The 19,278-nt window shown below is 41.6% G+C and overlaps 1 protein-coding gene across 1 annotated transcript in view; it reads left to right on the forward strand.

The window, feature by feature from the left end:
* The window catches only part of KCNK13 (potassium two pore domain channel subfamily K member 13), a 120,906-nt gene that overhangs the window by 65,814 nt on the left and 35,814 nt on the right, over window positions 1-19,278 (forward strand). The window contains exon 2 of the mRNA XM_080396735.1: window positions 1,169-19,206. Coding sequence (XP_080252861.1) covers window positions 1,169-2,061 — 893 coding nt within the window. The 3' untranslated portion in view covers window positions 2,062-19,206. The remainder of the gene's footprint in view (window positions 1-1,168; window positions 19,207-19,278) is intronic.

Consider the following 19,278-nt stretch of genomic DNA (forward strand, 5'->3'; position numbering starts at 1 on the left):
TCCCAGAGCCTAATGTCTTGATTTCATAATTAGCATCTCACAGTTACAAAGAGAAGGAAACAAATAACTGTGTCTCTTGTCCAACATGATTTTTCTGTCCTCTCAGCCAGAGTGTTTTGGCTTAATTGATCATTTATGTAATCCCTTATTAATCCTAATAAAACAGTGGCAAAGTCATTTATCTGTATGTATGTATGAGTATTAATTACTCCGGTTTCCTCAATGATGTTCTGGACACGCTTTTTATTCTTTAGTAATATCTTATTAAAGCAAGATTGTCTTATGAGTAGTTTTAACCAAAACAAAATTACTATTTGCCGGCTTTAGGAAGGGAGGGACTTGAGAGAAGACTGAAGCACCTCTGGCCTGAGAAATCCCATGATAGGAAATGAGACCAGAGGAGACTTTCGTTAAGACTCACATACAGTCTTGAGCTGTGGAGTGGGACACAGAGAAATTGGAAAACTTCAACAATGCTGATTTTAAAAGGCCTGATAATGTGTGACAGACACCAGTGTCAGATGCTGGGCAGCTCAAATGCCTGCTGGGGACCCTCGTAAGGGGCTGCTGACCTTGCCAGGGGCTGCACCCTCCAGTGTGCGCTCCCAGACTGGGCTTCCCTGGCCGGGCTGGGGTGGGTGTTGGTGCTGGCTGATATGCCACCTGCACTTACAGCAGGAGCTAAGTGATGGTCAGAAAAATTTCACCTTGCATTAAAAAAACGTGGTGGGAATGGACCCCTGCAAGGCCAGAGCCACCTCTGGGTCAGACCCATGGTGCAGAACAGCACCAGAGAGAAGGAAGTGGATGTGATAACATCAAAGCCTGGATGTGATCCAAGGCACAAAGAGGGATGCAGTAAGCCTAGCGATCAGACCAAAATTCAGACCTCCACTAAATGTTTTATTTGAAAACACTTTTCTGTGTTTTCTTCTGCTTTTTGTTTCATTCTGATTCTGGAGGAGATGCTGACATGAATTTCCTTCCCCTTAGTGCTGGGACATAGTCAAGCACAAGTGGGTAACAGCTGTGGAGAGTGTCCGCTTTTTCCCAGAGCTGAGCTGTACTACAGGGATTTGCTGCCAGTTCGTTGGTCTTGCATGTGACAAAACTCCTGACACGATAACTACAGGTTTATTTTTTTCAACTGTTCTGTTTTGTCTTCCAGGGTTTGGCATGACCACCCCAGCCACCGTTGGAGGCAAAATTTTTCTGATATTTTACGGCCTTATAGGATGTGCAGGGACCATTTTGTTCTTTAACCTGTTCCTGGAGCGCTTGATCACTGTCATAGCCTATGTCATGAAGTCCTGCCATGAAAGACAGCTGAGGAGGAAAGGGGTTCTCCCTCACAACAGCCGGCGGGGCTCAGGGACATCTGAGGTGGACAGCCTGGCAGGCTGGAAGCCCTCCGTGTACTATGTCATGCTGATTTTATGTGTAGCATCACTCATCATTTCCTGCTGTGCCTCTGCAATGTACACACCGATAGAAGGGTGGAGTTACTTTGACTCACTTTACTTCTGCTTCGTGGCCTTCAGCACCATTGGTTTCGGTGATCTGGTCAGTAGCCAGAACATCAACTATGAGAGCCAAGGTCTTTACCGCTTTGGCAATTTTGTCTTCATACTCATGGGGGTGTGCTGCATCTATTCCTTATTTAATGTGATCTCTATTGTCATCAAACAATCCATAAACTGGATATTAAAGAAGCTGGACTGCAGGTGCTGCCACAGATGCCAAAGAAAATTATTTCGTTCACGGAGGAATGTGGTAATGCCGGGAAATGTGCGCAGCCGGAGAAACATCTCCATCGAGACTGATGTTGTCAATGAGAGTGACACAGACGGACGCCGGCTGTCAGGCGAGATGATCTCCATGAAAGACTTCCTGGCCTCCAACAAAGTCTCACTGGCCATCATGCAGAAACAGCTGTCGGAAACTGCTAATGGCTATCCGAGGCAAATGAGCTCTAATTCAAAGCAAAATGGATTCTCTGGTGGGGTTGGAGCCCTAGCAATTATGAATAACAGACTGGCAGAGACAAGTGTGGATAGGTAAAAGAATTACAGTGATAGTGAAACAGTGTGAACTATTTCAACAAGCATAGAAACAACGTGAATCAAGTGGAAGTAGCTAGGGAAAGAGTGTCACAAGAGGGTGGGATGGATATGAATGGCATACCTCCTGCTGGAAGACCTCTGACACTTTTTTGGGGCTGTCAATGTCTTTGCTCTTTGAATTGCACAGTCTCAGCCCTCCTCCTTCTCCTTCCTTCTGTTCCTCAAGCAGATCATTGCAAAAGAAATCTAATTTAGCCTTCAGATCAATTTTCCATGTCCTGTTCTCCCCAATTTATGTGAAATACAGATTTCAGGATAAGAAATCTGTGCTATGGGAAGAAACCAAGTGTGTCTACTGAACACATTCTTAATTCAAAGATTGTTCTGAGCTTTCTGTCTTATTCTCGTCATACCTGTTTTCTGAAAGTAGCTTACCTGAGACCAAAAGAGGAATCAGCCTTTCTCTGTGATATTGTAGATCTAATTTAATGGAAAATAATATGAAAGTTGGTAGGACTATTCTGGAGCTATTGTGATGTGAGTGAGAAGAGACCTTGGCCTTTAGAATTTAATGTAGTCTTCATTTTCCCTGTCAAAATTTATCCTATTTTTGTTTTCTTCTCTGCATTTGCAAAACAAATGATTTTTTTTCTAGGCTACTTTTTCTTCTAGAACTAAATCACTGTGGCTTTCTGTTTCAAAAATATCAAATGACATTGAAAACTGCCACACTGATGAGTTGTATGAATTGTTCCACAAGAATAATCAGAAACTTCCAAATTCCAGTTCATATTTTGCTCAATTGTGACTGAAGCAATTGAAAATCAGCATTATGAAATGCAAGTAGTAACTGAGTTTACACAACAATCTTTAGTACGCAATTAGATTGCCATGCCAACATTCAATGTATTATTATAAGCTACTGTGATCACAAAATCACTTTGGCAGTGTCCTTTTTACCTTTTATGTAATTCTGTCCTTCTTCAGCTGCTTTTCTGGTTTTCAGTGATGGTAATGGCAGGGTCTTGATTAGGGACATAGAAAATATTTAACTCCTCATTTTTCTCAATGAAATGCTCCAAGCATTCATTATGACTAGAAAGGAGATTTCAATGAGAAGAATAATAACAAGAAGAGCATGAAAACAGGAAAAGAGCTGATCTTTAATGACCATGAGATCATCCGTTCTATTAGGTAACTGGAGAAATGAGGGATTAAATTAACAAAGTCTGGCAAGAATTTAAGGAAGACTGGGCTGAATTCCTGATTCTTCTTTAACCATGCAATGCATTAAAGCTAAACAGTATATGAGGGTGTAAATAAGCAGAACTGGTCATGAAAGACCTGACCCAGTTCCCCCTGAAAAGAATACTACGTGCCTCAGGACCAAGTGTTTTCTCACAGCTAGAAAACATTGCAGAATACTACAGGTTTAGGGAATTTAAAACACCATTATGCAGTTCTTAATTTCTCTCATATGGAACAATGGAGACAGCCTCTTCAGCTTAATTGTATTAGGAACTAATATCATATCCTTGTTCTTCATTCTGGCCAAAAAGTTCTTTTATTTAGGTTCCAAATGCTTTAGAATAGCATTTTAGTACTTATTTTAAGCAATATATGAATTTGAAAACAAAAACATACCTCTTGGAATCCTTTCATATGATAAAGTAAAACCAGATATTACTTAACTAGTGAAAAGAATTGCAAGCTCTTTTGACATATTACAGCTAAAATGTCCTGATTAAAAGTCTAATACTGCTGTCCGTCCTTACAAGGAGAGCTTCAAGCTGAAGCCATTAGTCCAGATTTTGATATCAACTCAGCTGTGTAGCAGTGGAATACCCCTAAGAGTATTCCTTCACATTTGCATCCATGTAAAATCTGAATTGGCTCCCAAACCCCAACTTTGGTGAGAAAAGCAGTCTGACTTGTTTTTTTCAGGGGGGTTATGTATTAGCAAAAATTGCCACTAAGTTATTTTAGGTGATATTATAGTACCCAAGATCTATTCTATTGTTACACCTTTTTTCTTCTCCCAAGACCTTGTCTCAACCTCACTGAATAAAAATACTTGGATATAAAAAAGTACTGCTCTGAAGCCTTCTTTCCAAACTCATTCAGCAATACCTTTGTTCAGTGCCTGCAAACCTAAGATACCTTTGTTACAGAAGTATTCCTCATGCTGCCAACTAGCAGAAATTGTTTAGTACTTTACCTGTTGCTTAAGCAGGGCTCTCATCCCAGGCAGAACAGCCACAGTCTTGAAAAGTGCAACTTCTCCATTTATGCCGATCATTAACTCTTAAGTTGTAATCATCAGATTCTGCTGACCGCTAAAGGCAGAAGTTACTCAACACTGCTACCTTTTCCAGATGATTGAGGCAATACACATTTTCATCTTAGACAAACAAACAAAACATGCAAGTTTCTTTATTATATAGTTCTGTATCATTGTTAATGAAGGATTTGGCTTCCACATAGGATTTTCACTCAAATCCTTCCATATGTAATTAGCTTTCAAAATTTGGTTCTGGAAGTCTAAACACAGAGCAAAATTCATAGCAAAAAGGTGAGAAAGCAAATAGAAGGAGAGAAAAACGTATACATTGAGGGAAAGAGATAAACATCCTGTATAGTCAATTCAACAGGGATTATTTAACTTATAGAATATGACACATTCTAGTAGCAAATCATTAGGACAGTCTTCAGACGATTTCAGCTGCTCCCAAGACATAAGGAAGTTACGTTGCTCCTTTCCATTCTTTGTGATACCAAGCCTCAGTTATTCATCACCACAAAGGAATCTTTTATCACCTATTTTCAACAGATCTGAAAACATCTGTGGTTATGAAATCAAGGGACTAATATGTAGTCTTGATCAAATAGATTGGGCAAGGCTGTATGAGACCTTTGGTGTTTGCTAGCTCTGCCTTCATTGATCAGTCCTGATCTCAAGCACTGGCTTCCCCGTGACCCGAGTCTGCCAGTTGTAAATCTCTCTGCAGTGGTTTTGTGACCTGATTTCATGTCCACTGAAGATAAAGAGGGAATAAGTGCACTAATTTCATCTCATCGTCTCTATTCAGATGTGAATTGCTATTCCAGAGATGGACCAGTACATTCTGTGACTGTGCCATCTTGTATTATGGTGTCATCCTGTCCCCAGAAGACCTCTGACTTTGTCATTGAGTTCCCTCTGTAGCAGCCACACTGAATGCTGAGTGAGGTAGCTTTACCTAGGAGACCATTAGAATTCGTAGAGAATATCTGGAGATAAATAAGAAGACATTTAAGATTGGAAAGAGACATTCTGACTCCAGTCCAATGGTGCTACTACAGTGGGTTTTGTTAAAGGCATTGGACAGAGAAATCCCAAAAAGCTCACTTCATAATTTAGCATCATGTTAGTTACAATAAAAATACAGACAACATCACATTTCTTGCATTACTTTTTAAAGTAGTGATCAGGAATTAAAGGAAATGGTGTCAAATAGCCAGGGATCTATTTTCAAAACTGTGCAATCTAAATTTTAATGCTGTATTGCTTAGCACTAAAATCTCACTCAACAAGACAGAAGCCTGCTTTCAAAAGTACTGAGTTTCCCTATTGCCTGCTATGAATTTGCATGATGGCTAATGAGATATGGGTATGGGGTTTTTATTGAAAAAATGTTTTAAGGAAAACCCTGGATGTACTGATGCTCTGAATCTGCACTTAACAGGTCAGGAGTACCACTAAAATCAGTGGGTTAAACTGCAAGTTGCAGCCTGGCAGACTGAAACTGAAAGTCCTTAATGGAGTAATCTGGAAGTTGGGCTTATAATTATGCCACACCTTAATAATATTATTATTGTACAAAACAATTATTGCACATTGAAAGGAAATATTCAGTGCTAACCAAAATACCATCAAATGAGTAAAGGTAGTCCTTAGGGTTTTCTGGCTAGTCAGGTTTTGCAGATGCTTTGCTGGCTATGTAGCTGTCAAGAAAGCTACATTCATCTCCGTGAAGGACACGGTCCTCTCTTTACAAGGACACGAACAGGCTTTTTGAAGGCATCTAATTCCTGCTGAAATTCAATTCACCTTGACTTTCAGTAGAAACCAAGTACCTAATTCCCTTAGGCAATTTCAGAGTCCCAACTGTGTATTAGGTTTTGAATTTAAGCTGACCTGACAGTGTCCCTGAAAAGTTCAAACACTTGCAGCAAGGTTTCAGTGCTGCCGGACAGTAATAGCTGAATTCATTTATTTAAAAGCCTTTTATGGCAAACTTTTTGCATCAACCAAATAGCACAAGCAATGTTTACAGTTTGTTTGACTTAATCTTGGCCTCTGCCAGTTTTAATTATATTTGACACATTTACAAATTGAATAAAAAAGAGAAGGTTGGGCTGAACATGAAAACCAAACTAGCTTCATTTCTCAGATGGAATTAATCAAGAGAAAGAGATCAGGTTGGGGAAAGAGCTTTCTGATTAACATTATATTTGAATAAAGTTCCTCAGGAGGTGGAAGGTATTAAGTGGTTTGGATGACTCCTCTCCCAACAGCTGTGGAAGTGGAGCCATTTGATATGACCCACTGATGTCCCCACTCTGGGAACAGCAGCTCAGCAAGCCTTAGCTGAGAGAAGGGTCAGCATTTCAATCAATAAAGTTTGCATCTTTTGTTGTTTTGATTTCAGTTGCTAACATTTGGATAATACCATAATTTCTTGCGGTCTTTAAGAACTAGCAAAGTTATTTTGTTCCAATTTAATTTACAAGCTGTGGAGCCAAGTGTTGTCTTTGCCCTGGGCAGAAAATACTGCCAAATATACGAGTACAATCTGTCTATTTGAGAACTTTCACAGCAGTTTTTTGCTTAACCTAGGAAGTAAGAATACAATCCCTTCCCTCTTCCGTATCTTCCAAACATATCTTCGCAACAATGCCCACACAGTACTCTGTGCTTACCGTTTAAAAGGTCACATTTCACTAGGAAAATTAAAGCCATTTCTTATCAAAGTGGACTAACACAATCCTATTCTTTATTAGATTTAAGAGAAACACAGTGTGAACACAAAGAATGACGCTTCAGGTCCAAGCAGTCAGAAGCTTTTTGATATGACCCATGTTTATAAAGCTGTTTCATGTCAGACCAGAAAAAAACTCCAACACTGCAGCTTTTTAAAATCATTAGTAAATGTAAGGACAACCTTTTGGGATGGGTACATTAATGTGTATTTTGTTTTTCTACAGTTCCACTCTAATATTTGCCTTCCGTTTTCATTATTTGAAATTATTTGTGATAATAGAATAAAGAATATAAATTTGCAAAGATTTTGAGAGCACAATAGTGAGACTTGTTTAAAAATAAATATCCTTTTCCTCAGGTCACTTAGCTTTTTAGAAAGGGAAAGTTTAAATAAAAGTAGAATCAACGAGCTTCCTTTCCAAGCAAGTGTGCCAGTTTCTGGATTCCTGGGTTTTCTATTAGGTGTTCATGCAGAAGCTCCCAGAGAGAGGAAAGATGGCCTAATTTTCAATTATCTTTTAAAATATCTTTCAGATCTATTTCCCCTTTCAAAGCATTAGAACACTGTCAGTGTTTTCTGTTTGTGGTCTTACCTGAGAAAACATAACCTTGCTTTTTGATACCTTTAGAAGAAAAAGATGCACATGAATAAAAATGAAAATAACCTTACATAACCTTTACATGTACTGCTTGAGGCTGCAGAAATCCTCCTTTTTTTGCTAACTAGGTTTGCATCCAGCTCACTGAAGTGGTTTGGTCTTATTAGTGAATAGTCACAGTTCAAATTGCAGAATCATAAAATCATTTAATTGGAAAAGACCTTTAAGATCATCAAGTCCAACCGTTAGAATCACAGAATGGCTGGGGTTGGAAGGGACCTCTGGAGATCATCTAGTTCAACCTCCTGCTAAAGCAGGTTCACCCAGAGCAGGTTGCACAGGATCGCATCCAGGTGGGTTTGTAAAGTCTCCAGAGAAGGAGGCTCCACAACTGCTCTGGGCAGCCTGTTCCGGTGTTCTGGCACCCTCAGAGTAAAGTTCTTCCTCACACTGAGATGAAACTTCTTGTGTTGCAGTTTGTGCCCATTGCCCCTTGTCCTGTCACTGGGCACCACTGAAAAGAGCCTGGCCCCATCCTCTTGGCACCCGCCCTTAAGATGTTTGTAGACATTGATAAGATCCCTCTCAGTGTTCTCTTCTCCAGGCTAAAGAGGCCCAGCTCTCTCAGCCTTTCCTCACAAGGGAGATGCTCCAGTCCCCAAGTCATCTTCATAGCCCTCCACTGGACCCTCCCCAGTACTTTGCCATCTCTCTGGAACTGGGGAGCCCAGCACTGGACACGGCACTCCAGGTGTGGCCTCACCAGGGCAGAATAGAGGGGGGAGGATCACCTCCCTCGACCTGCTGGCCACGCTCCTCCTAATGCCCCCCAGGATCCCACCGGCCTTCTTGGCCACCAGGGCACACTGCTGGCTCATGGGCAACTTGCTGTCCACCAGCACTTCCAGGTCCTTCTCTGCAGAGCTGCCTTCCAGCAGGCCAGCCCCCAGCCTGTACTGGTGCATGGGGTTGTTCCTCCCTTGGTGCAGGACCCTGCACTCGCCTTTCCTGAACTTCATTGGGTTCCTCTCTGCCCAGCTCTCCAGCCTGCCCAGGTCTCACTGAACGGCAGTGCAGCCTGCTGGTGAATCAGCCACTCCTCCTAGTTTTGTGTCATCAGCAAACTGGCTGAGGGTACCCTCAGTCCCTTCATCCAGGTCACTGATGAACAAATACAATCAAAGAACCTTAAAGTTGCATTTGTTCATCTGTTCTACATGCTAGAAATGAGCTGATGGTCTGAATAGTGGGTATTGTGCTAAGTCTGTTAGACTTAAAAAGGCTGGAATCACCATTGCTGTCATCTCTGCAATGGTCAGGGAGATGCTGTGTGACCAGTAAAGTCCATACTGCTGCTGCAGCAGCAATTGCTGGCTATTAACCTCTGGGCGTCGTATTGTCTGCATCTAGTGTACCGGGCCAGAAGTAAACAAGAGATAATGCTTTCCAGAACCACCAGTTCAGAAATTCACAGAATAATTTACTCTGGAAGAGGCCTCTGGATGCCATCTAGTCTCCAAACCATTTTCCAAAGCAGGTCCAGCTAGTTCCTGCCCATGAGTGCAAATATCTGTAATTTGCTGGGTGCTGCTGCTGCTGTGTGTAGCACTCTTGCGGTGTGCTGGGAGTGCCCTTCTCTCATGAAATACTGGCCAGCCCCCCATACCAAGAGAAAATGCCTTTCCTCTGCAGCTATTGCATTTGGGCAAATACTTAGCTTACACATTTCTTTGTAAATAGCATCTAGGCAGCTGCTATTCTCAGCCTAATACATAGCAGATGGGTATTTTGATCCTTAGATATCATTATGGTTGGTGGTGTTATTACAGATGGCACTATATGAAAAGGCCAGTTAGTCTATCAGCCCCAGGCTTCTAGGCAGGGTATTACCCTTTGGCAAGCAAGCCATGGCATCTTGGCTTAGCTCTGCATGTTGGATTTTGCTCCGTTCTTGGCTCAGGAACTGATTCTTCTCCACTGAAATCAATGGAGACTTTGCTACTGGGCTCTTTATCTGACATTTTTCACAAGAATTAATTTCACTTTACAAAATAATCCAAAGAAATGTTGATTAGCCTTTAGCTTTGCTTTTACCTCCAGCTGTGCAAATACTATTTCTACTCATGCAATACTGAGTTCTGCACCAGCTTATTACCCAGGGACCATTATTTGGTCTACAAAATAATGATCTACTTATAAGGAAGACTTACTTATAATTGAAAGTATCCAGATTATTATATCTAAGAATTGTTTAGTAGTCACTCATTTCCTCAGCTGGAGAGCTCTGACAAATTTCTCATTTTCCCTGAAACTTCCTTCAGTTCTGCAAGGACAGGTCTTGCTCTGTGCTTACTGCCTGTATCACCTTGTTCTTTCCCTCAACTTTCTTCCCTCAGTCCACACCTGCAAGAACCTCTTGCCTTCTTCCCCCCCACACACACATTCATCTTTCTGTCAGTTCATCAAATCCTTCTCCCAGCCAAATATACGATGGGGTTTGCCTCTGTTGAACATTGCACTTGGAAGCGGACTCATTGTCAAAAAAGATGGTCATAAAACAAACACCTCTTTATTCAATGTAGATTCAGAGCCCTACCTCATCCATTAAATGTAATCATAAAGATGTGTTTTTATTATTTTTCATTCCTGCTTTCACTGAGAGTAGTAAGACAGTTTTTAGGGAGTTGGAATACAAGTATCACATGCAGGTACTTGGGATGGAGAGGAGCAGAAGTCACTTTGATGCCACGGCAGCTGGAAGGGATATTCTGCTTCTTTTTGTACATCCATTTGGCCTGCAATTTGCCCACACTTATATACTATCGAATGATGCCTTCAGTAGAGGCTGAGTTGATTGGCAGAGTCATTATTACTTTCGGCTTACCACATTTTAATAAATGAATGGGTCTGTGTTGCTCATTGAGCACAGCAACAATCAGTAACACTCCAGACTTCCCCACGTATTAGGGAAGCAATAGTCTTGACTTTAACTTTCTTCCCTGAGGACTAATCTTCGTGGCTGCTATAAAACACAACCATGGCATAGAGGCTAAAGACTTTCATCTCATCATCTTCTCAGCCATGACTTCACTGGCATTTGAGTGCGATTTCTTGCACCAGTACCAGAGGCAGTAATAAGATGTTCTTAAAGCATTTTTGCGTGAAACCTCATGGAAACAAATTGCATGTGATAAGACTGTGCATATGTGTCTGTGTGCCTCTGCTCTGTTTTAAACATGGACCAATTTAAAAAAAAAATGCCAAAGGGGGAGAAGTCTCACACAGAATTGACATCCTGGAAGTTTTCATAAATGTTAGCACCTCACCTGAGAAAAAGTCTGAGAAGCAGGCTCGCAACCTGTCAGATACAAGAAAAGCCACACAAAACAGGTCAGGAGGGAAAAACAGTGAGGTGCACAAAGAGAATGATGTTCTGAATATCCTGTCAGCCGAGAAGGTGTCAAAGAGAGCTTACACCTCCTCAGACATGCAGCACAGATCCCAAGGGAGAACAGTGAGTGTTGCGATACTTTAGCATCACTAAAAAAAAGATCTCTTTAATCTGCCAAGATTTTAACTTTTTTATTTATAGCTCAGTCCCTACCCTGAGCTCTGTTACCTTCCTTGGATGCCCTGTGCTTAAACCACTGAAACTACAGAAATGTGTCACCTTATCTGCAAAAGGTTTGGTCCATGTTTGACACCATGCACAGATCTGTGCAATAGCAAGTAGTATCCACAGAACACAGTTCATGACAACAAGAAATCAGAGAACTTTGTTGTGCTTTTCATGCATTTCCAGTGTTAGAGATTCTACAGTTGTCCCAGGCAACCTATTGCAATTTTTTTTAAAAAAAAAATTTCTAAATGTTTAATTTCACTTTCCCTAGCTACAGCCAAAGTGCATCGGTTGCATTCTAGCCATGCCGAATACGGAGATTAGAATATTCCCTTCCTTTTCCAAAAGAAGTGATTTTTCACAATATCTCCATTCAGTCTTCACTATGTCTGACTAGAAAAATCCCCTTCCACGTGTGACATCTCCTATAGTTGCTCTACTGTACTCCAGACTATCTGCTAGATCCACTTTTTTCCCCTTTGACATATGGTGCTCAAAATCAGATACAGTGACTCAGAAAATATTTTATTAACGGAACATGGAGCAGCACAATTATTTTCCACATCTTTCTTACAACAACCTGTTCATTTAGGTTCTGGGCTGTTGCTTGCTATTTTAAAGTACTGTTGATTGATCTTCAATTTGTCATATGCTATTAGCATCAAATTATTTTTGGCAAAACTGTTACCTACACTGTAGTGCCTCTAGTCTACATAGGTGATTATTCCTGTGTACCATCTTACATTATTGTTGAATTGCTTCTAGTTTTTCAGATCACTTTTCCATAGCCATTTGGGTTTGAATTCTAGTCCTCAGCATCTTTGACACCCCTGACTGTCACAGCACTCTCAAAGCTAGCCAGCTGCAATAAGGTCTTTTACCATCTCATACCAGCATACTCTTCATGCCAGCCCCTCTGCTGCCTTCTCCTAGTCTCTTCTCATCCAGAGTACATGTTCTTTCTCTTCTCTCTGCTTCTTCCTCCTCTCTCTTCCTCAGCTTCTCTCTCTTCATTGGCTGCCCAACCACTGAACAGAACTAGCCACAGCAGCACCTTATCTACATCAGCCAACCCACCACCCCTAAAGCCAGCCCACAGCTTTATGTTATCAATATTAATAAACCCAGCTTCATTCCTCTATATATGACTGTCTGAGATCATCTTCAGACTTAAAAATTGTGTTCTCTATTCCATCATCCAAGTTATTAATAAAAATATTGACCCAGGGAAAGTTTTGCAAAACCCAACAGATACCTTCCTCCAGTTTGAAACTAAGCTATCACTCTGCAAATGCTGCTGTTCAAATAATGTTTCCCAAACAATTTTGCACTCATCTCATGCTAGTTTCATCAAATGTAAATGACAGTAAGCTGCAGTTGCAATATTTTTATTCCAGGTTGTGAAATATGAGCCAGAAATAGCTTTCAGATCCCTGAATGAATTTGCACAAGTGTTTAGTAGGGGAATGGATAGTTAAAATTTAAAATCAAACAAAAGTAAATCTTGATTTACCAAGCCTCCAGCATAAACCCCTGCTCTGTCCTTTTACAGTCACATCTTATAAAAAAATTGTGTTCCCAGAGCTACAGAAGTAGGTGAAACTACTTGAAAGACTACCTGGAAGAATTCAGTCTGAAAACTACAAAAGTACTTGGCAATAACACAGTAGGACTTGGGTTGAGTTTTTCCCTCCATGTCATGTATTTCTGTTTTACTGATTAAAATCCATTTAAAAAATCAAACATCACCACGGAATATTATTCTATAAATATGAGTTCAATTTTAATTTAAGTTTGTACATCAAATCCTATTTTAGGTGATATTATGCTAGAAATATTCATCCTGAGTGGCTAAAAGTGAAAGGTTTTTCAAGAACAATTTTCCCTTGATGTGTGAGGCTGTTGATTATCTTTTTGAAACAGCAGGAGGAGAGCAGGAATAGAGCTGTGTGACCAGCATATCACAGAAACTTTCTTGCTTCAATCCCCAAAACAAACCTTGTGGATTGATAATGAATTGGCTGAATGTGAGGGAGTTAATTATTTGTTTGCCTAAGGCATCTTGGCTTATGGTCCACTAGCAAATGCTTGTCTGACAGAAAAAAAAAAAAAAAAGGTGTAAAATGTACTTTGTGTTCCCATCAGATACTCATTGTAAGGAAATCTTCCTTGCAGGGAAGCTGGTCTGAGCTAAGGTTTGCTGGAGAGCATGCTGCTCCCTTTCTGAACTCTGGAGAGTTATATATTAAATATACAAAATCCGCTTTGTGGGAAGTAGGTCAATACAGTAAAGACATCACTCTCTTGATTTTGATAAACTTTGAATGGGCTCATGAAAGGAGTTGTATCACAACTGTTTGGCAACATGAGAGGAGTTGTATCACAATTGTTTGGCAACAGTCATAACTGCAATTTCCAGCACAGAACAGCACAGGGCCTCTGGGAGCAAATTTAAGTTAATAGTATTAGTAAGCAACAGAGACAGTGTAGAACAGCACCACAGAGAAGAAAGTGAGGAGAACTCACTAAAAGTGACATTGGATGTTGATGAGGACTAGATGTAAGCTGGGACTTTTAAACGGGAAACACTGGTCTCCTTTCAGGTGGACGGTAGTGTGGGAGATTTTTAGGGCTGCTTTTTCCAGAAGTTGTCCTTAAGTGTGTAAGCAAATGAGCCTGCTGCATGCAGTATCCTGATAATTCTGGTGCTGTAGTAAGCTGCAGCAGCAGAATACATGATAATCAAAGCATGTCTGAGTTGTTGTTACAGGAACAGAGTATTCTTCCGAAGGACTGAAGTATCTTCATAGACTGGGTTCCTCCCAAATAAAATCTCCAAAAGATCTAAATTATTTAGGTGCCTGAACCTGAAATTAGAGTTATTTTCAGTCACGTTCTAAGGGCGACTTTAAAACAATGTCTATGTTTCCAACACCAGCCTGCTGCACAGTGTGGTCATGTCACCCCAAACACCTTTGACATGAACACAGCCACCACCTGCTTCCCACTCACTGTGCTGGGGACCCTCCGCGACTTGCAGGGGTGAAGGTACACACAGCCCCATACCACAAAGGCTGCTGTGATTGCAGTAGCAAGGGATTTCCCCACTCTTGCTGTTTGTTTTCACGGTTATCCAGCGGTGATTTTCCCAGGGAGCAGGCTTGCCAGCCAGGTAACCTCCCAGGCACCACGTTCCAGGGCACTCACCTGCAGCCCTGCGTCCATGCACTGCTGTGGCAGAAAAGGCTGCACCTCAGCTGGCTGCCCGGCCTCCGATGGAGGTTTCGCTGCCCAGCCAGCAGGTCAAGTGCCCTGACCCCCTGCACATTGCCGGGGCAGGTGCTTACAGGGATGGGCAGTTTTGGAAGAGCTTAAGGATGAAATTGTAAGATTCTGCTCAGGTGTTCCTTTACTTTAAAAGCCTCTCCACTAATATAGCTATTAAAGATCACCATAAACAAGTTTTTTAAGTGAGCAGCAGAACTAATAATGCCTGTGTCATACAAATTTATGTCACCCATACTTGTTCCCTGTAAACACTGTAACATCCTCGTATTCCCTATATCATCAGCAAACAAATCCGGCCCCTTTCCTTCTATTCCCAATGACACCCTAATCCAATACTCCACTGGATATCGAATATTCAGATAGTCTCAGCTCCCTCCTGTAGCCATAGCAAGCCCACCATGTTATCCTGTTTTCCACATTTTTAATACCCATCTCCTGTGTTGCCCCCTGCTCCCTGGCCAGCTCATCCTAAGCTGGCAGTGCCTGGGCAGGCTGCTAACAGGCCAGGTAGCAGCTTGCCCTGCCCTTCCCTCAGGCACACTTCTCTTCTAGGCACTTACCTTCACAAAATTTGTAGAAATTTAATATTTTTCATATTTCTACCCCTGTATCAAATGTGGTCGAAAATAACCAAGAGGTTCAAATGCTTTCAAAGAGTCCCAACAGTTGCGTTACCAGCTCATTACCATCAAAAACTGTGAGCAGGAGGCTGTAGCCATGACACAGCTCTAATACTAAATAGGTATTGTGATGGGGGAAAGGAATCTGCATCTGACTTAGTCCAACTGCCAGCACAAATGCTCTAATAACTAATTAGAACTAGGGTATTCCAGGAAACAATATCAGAATATTGTCCCCTGAAGGGACAGTGGAAAACCTGAAGAATAATACTTCACATTCCTAGAGCTAGAAATAACTCTGAGGCACTCCAGCAACATTGTGTTATTACCAGATGTAATACCACAAAGTACTTGAGTATATTCTATTTTGAAGAGAAAACATTAAAGTGCATGAGATGGGTTCTAAGCAATATTTATAGAAGCAAGTAAAAAAGCTACTGCCTGTATCTCCAAAGGCAGCTCAATGATGACATCTGCTCAAGGTACAAAGCAAGTGAAAAAGAAGTAGCATGTTAAACCGTATTAAGATGTGTTATTGTACTATATAGATCAGATGTCCTCATCCTGGTTTTATTGTAATAGCTTGACAACAAGATGATTAGTAAAAGTAAAAAAAAAAAAAAAAAAAAAAAGCTCAAGGAAAAGCAATTAAAAAAATTCAAATTAGAGGTCCCCAAATGCTTACTTCTGAGGCGCACACATAGGAAAACAAAAAGTCAGGACTAGTTGCAGATGAATCATGAAATAATTGTGAGTCTTGCTTATACCATGGCTGGAGGGAACCCAGGGGGCACAGGGCGTGACTGAGAAAAGCCAGTCCTTCGGCATGAGCTTCACCAGGTGCTCAGGAGGGCAACTATTCCCTTGTGTGCAGGTACAACAGGAGCAAGGCTCACACATCTAACTCAAGTCCCAGGGTGGCCAGCAGAATGACCACTTGCAGAATAAAAGGAACAGAACAGATAAATATTGGGACCCTTCTAGTTATCTTCACTGAAAGCATTAAAAAGGATTGAATTGGAATAAAATGCCAAAAAAGGGCAAGTAAAAGGGAAAAAAGTGCACTTTAAGATTGTGTTTAGTTAAAGCAGAACAATAATAATGTAAAAATGCAGTAGAATTTAAAAAATGGATGTCTACATAAATAATAATTGTGCTATCCGATATAAAGTAATGCTTCAGAATTATCATTCTTCCAGGCAGATAATGTTAAGAAAAAATTTCCCTCTCCTGGAAAACATAAATTTTTCTAAGAAGTGTAGGTGAAAGTTTTCTCTTTAGCAGTTTGCATTAAGGACTGGTAACCAGACCAATAAGCCTCTGCAGTTCCCATGTAACTAAACTGCTCAGGAAGTACTTGAACAAAGTGAATTTACTTTGAAAATATATCCGTGCTAATAGCAGCATGGATCCCGTAAAAAAATAATTATTGAAAAAGCAAAATGTATGTTTTTTATACACTGCAACCATATCATAACATTTAAAGATTTTCTTCTCCACTGCCAAATGCTCAGGAAATCAACAAGTTTGTTACAAATTGATGTAAACTACCAAGTTCCTTTCCAGCTTTGGTAAATGCTGAGGACTGTTTAAGGGCAAAGCAGTTATACAAACAGATTTTCAGGTGGGGGTAAACTGATGGATTTACACCAAAGAAGGATTTAGCCTTCGGTACTGTGGGGCCTAAATATTCACCCAGCTCTTTCCCACTAAAATAATGGACTGCTCTGTCCAAAGCCTTCTGGAGTGCCCACATTTCTGATTTTTGCAGCAATTAGATATTAGAATAATTTACATTAAAAGACCTGTAAGGAAATGACTAGTAGTGTGGCTAATATATGTAGCTGTATGAATCTTTTAGCTTGTATTTTAAGTGTTGTATTTCATCATCTTATTCTACTTTAACAGCTACTTGATTTTTGCATATATTGGTACATAAGCTCAGCATCAGGGATTAGGGTAATGTTCCATGAAGATAGGCAACAGTGATAATGTATCATTCAAAACTCACATTTTATGAGATTCAAGTCTTTCAAAGTGATTTTCCCACTATTTTTTTAATTAGGTATTCATTTGTTGACACTTTCTAATTGAGAGATATTCAATTATTGACCAGCTATTATGAAGATTGGTAGAGCCTGCTGAAAGCAATAAGTAGAAAATCCGTCCCTAAAAAAGCACTGTCGTCACCAAGTTTGGCTCCTGCAAATGAGAAGCTATGAGAATATTAATAGCATGCAATCCATTTATTTTCATGTCCAGAAATGGTTTGCAAGTTATTTGAAAATTAAGATACTGGTATTTTTCTATTCAATAAAAGACAGCAATGTTACCATATGTGCGTGGATTAATTTTTTTTCAGGTAGCATTGACCAAAATGACTACTTGCTTAACACTGCAAAGCAGCAGACATCAGGAAACTTGCTGGGTTTTTTCCAAACACCTGTTCAGAGTGTGTAAGGGCAGGATGAGCGGCCCTGCTACAAGGCACAGAAACGTACGGCTGGTGGTTTGTGGTGAGAGTAGGATTTGGCACCACACAAAAAGTGTTTGCACAAGTCAGAAAGCTGCTGTATGAGCACAGATTACAAGATGTCCAAGTGAGAGGCCTTTTTGTTGCTCCCACCCTATGATGGGGATGCAGCCTGGCCCCCACAGCAGCCCCCAAAGCAGGCCCTGGTGTGTCCCCCAGCTTCCAGGTGTTTTGGGGTGGCACCAGGCAACCCCCTGATGCTCTGGAGCAAAGCCAGCGGTTAGTCGGTCCCTCAGGGGAACAGTATGCCTTGGCCTGTCCCCCACAGGGCTACGCTCAGTGAGGAGGGCTGGGGAGAAGCACAAGTGCGAGGCACTGCAACAGACCTGCCCGAGACCTGCCGAGGGTGAGGTGGGTCTGGGTGAGACCCTGCTGAAGGGAGCCGGGATCAGACATGGCCCTGGGATGGCTGGGCAGTGCTGTGGGGATGGGGACAGGCCAAGGCGAGGCCGGGATGTGGGCAGGGCAGGGGGAGCCGGCGACCCGCTGCAGGCCTCTGGGCCATGGGCAGGGTGCGAGAGGCCGGGCAGGGCCGGCGGGGCCCTCAGCGCCCTGACTCATGCACGGTTTGCTCTGGTGAGGGTGAGAGCTCCAGCTCAGGTGGCCATGGCTGCCCCCAGGCATGGGTCTGTCAGCTGGCGGAGGTAAGAAGCAGCCATTTTAGGCAGGAACTTCTCAAAGGGCAGCAAGATCATGACAGGGTTTGTGGTTTGCTTCAGCTCAGTTTCGGTTCCCCAGATAAACCCTACCAGTGATCCCCCAGACCGCAGCAGCCATTTGCTTGGCAGGAGCTGGCTGCTGCCTTGCAGCGCTGCGAGGCCCCGCCATGTCCCGTGACAGGAGAAACAGTCAGCGCTCACTGCCGAGGCGAGAGTCTGTCAGTTAAATGCTCTCTAATTTAATTTGCCCGTCACGGACTTGGGCCGTTTTGTGCAAAAGTGTCTTGAACCCAGTCTATTAGTATGTTAGCACAGCTTGTCAAAATGCTCTCATGGTCTCAGCAAACAGCTAAATTAGACACTTGTCCCTTCTAATGTGATGTATCAAATCAGTGCCGACAGCTCCTGGGCATGCTGTCTGCCAAAAGGCAGATGTTTCTGTTCATTGAAACTCAGTTGCTATAATTAAGATGATTTTTATGTCTTCAATTCTATTTTTTCTGAAAGCTATTCTTGTGGCTGAGTTTGTGCTCTGTCAAATACAGTATCAGTGGTGAGTGAGAACTCAGTTCTCATATGGGAAGTAAATGATGTTATTCTCAGAGCATAACCTAGGGTTTGTGTTTTGCAGATTCCTGAAGGCCTCTCCTCCTGCTTTGCTTGGTATAAGATAACAAATGCTGCATGAAGATGCATTGGCTTTGTCTGAGTGGAGGAAAAACATTCATGTTGAAATCCCTGCTGGAAATAAATGATCAGACCTGATTTTTATTCTTCTAAAGACCAGACTCCTATATCTCAGGTTAGTGTCTCAGTCACAGGATCAAGGATTACTTTCTTTGGGTTTACCAAGACAGAGTTTGTCCTAAGGCAT

Source organism: Falco punctatus (assembly GCF_963210335.1).
Source record: "Falco punctatus genome assembly, chromosome: 7".
NCBI classification, from domain to species: Eukaryota; Metazoa; Chordata; class Aves; order Falconiformes; family Falconidae; genus Falco; species Falco punctatus.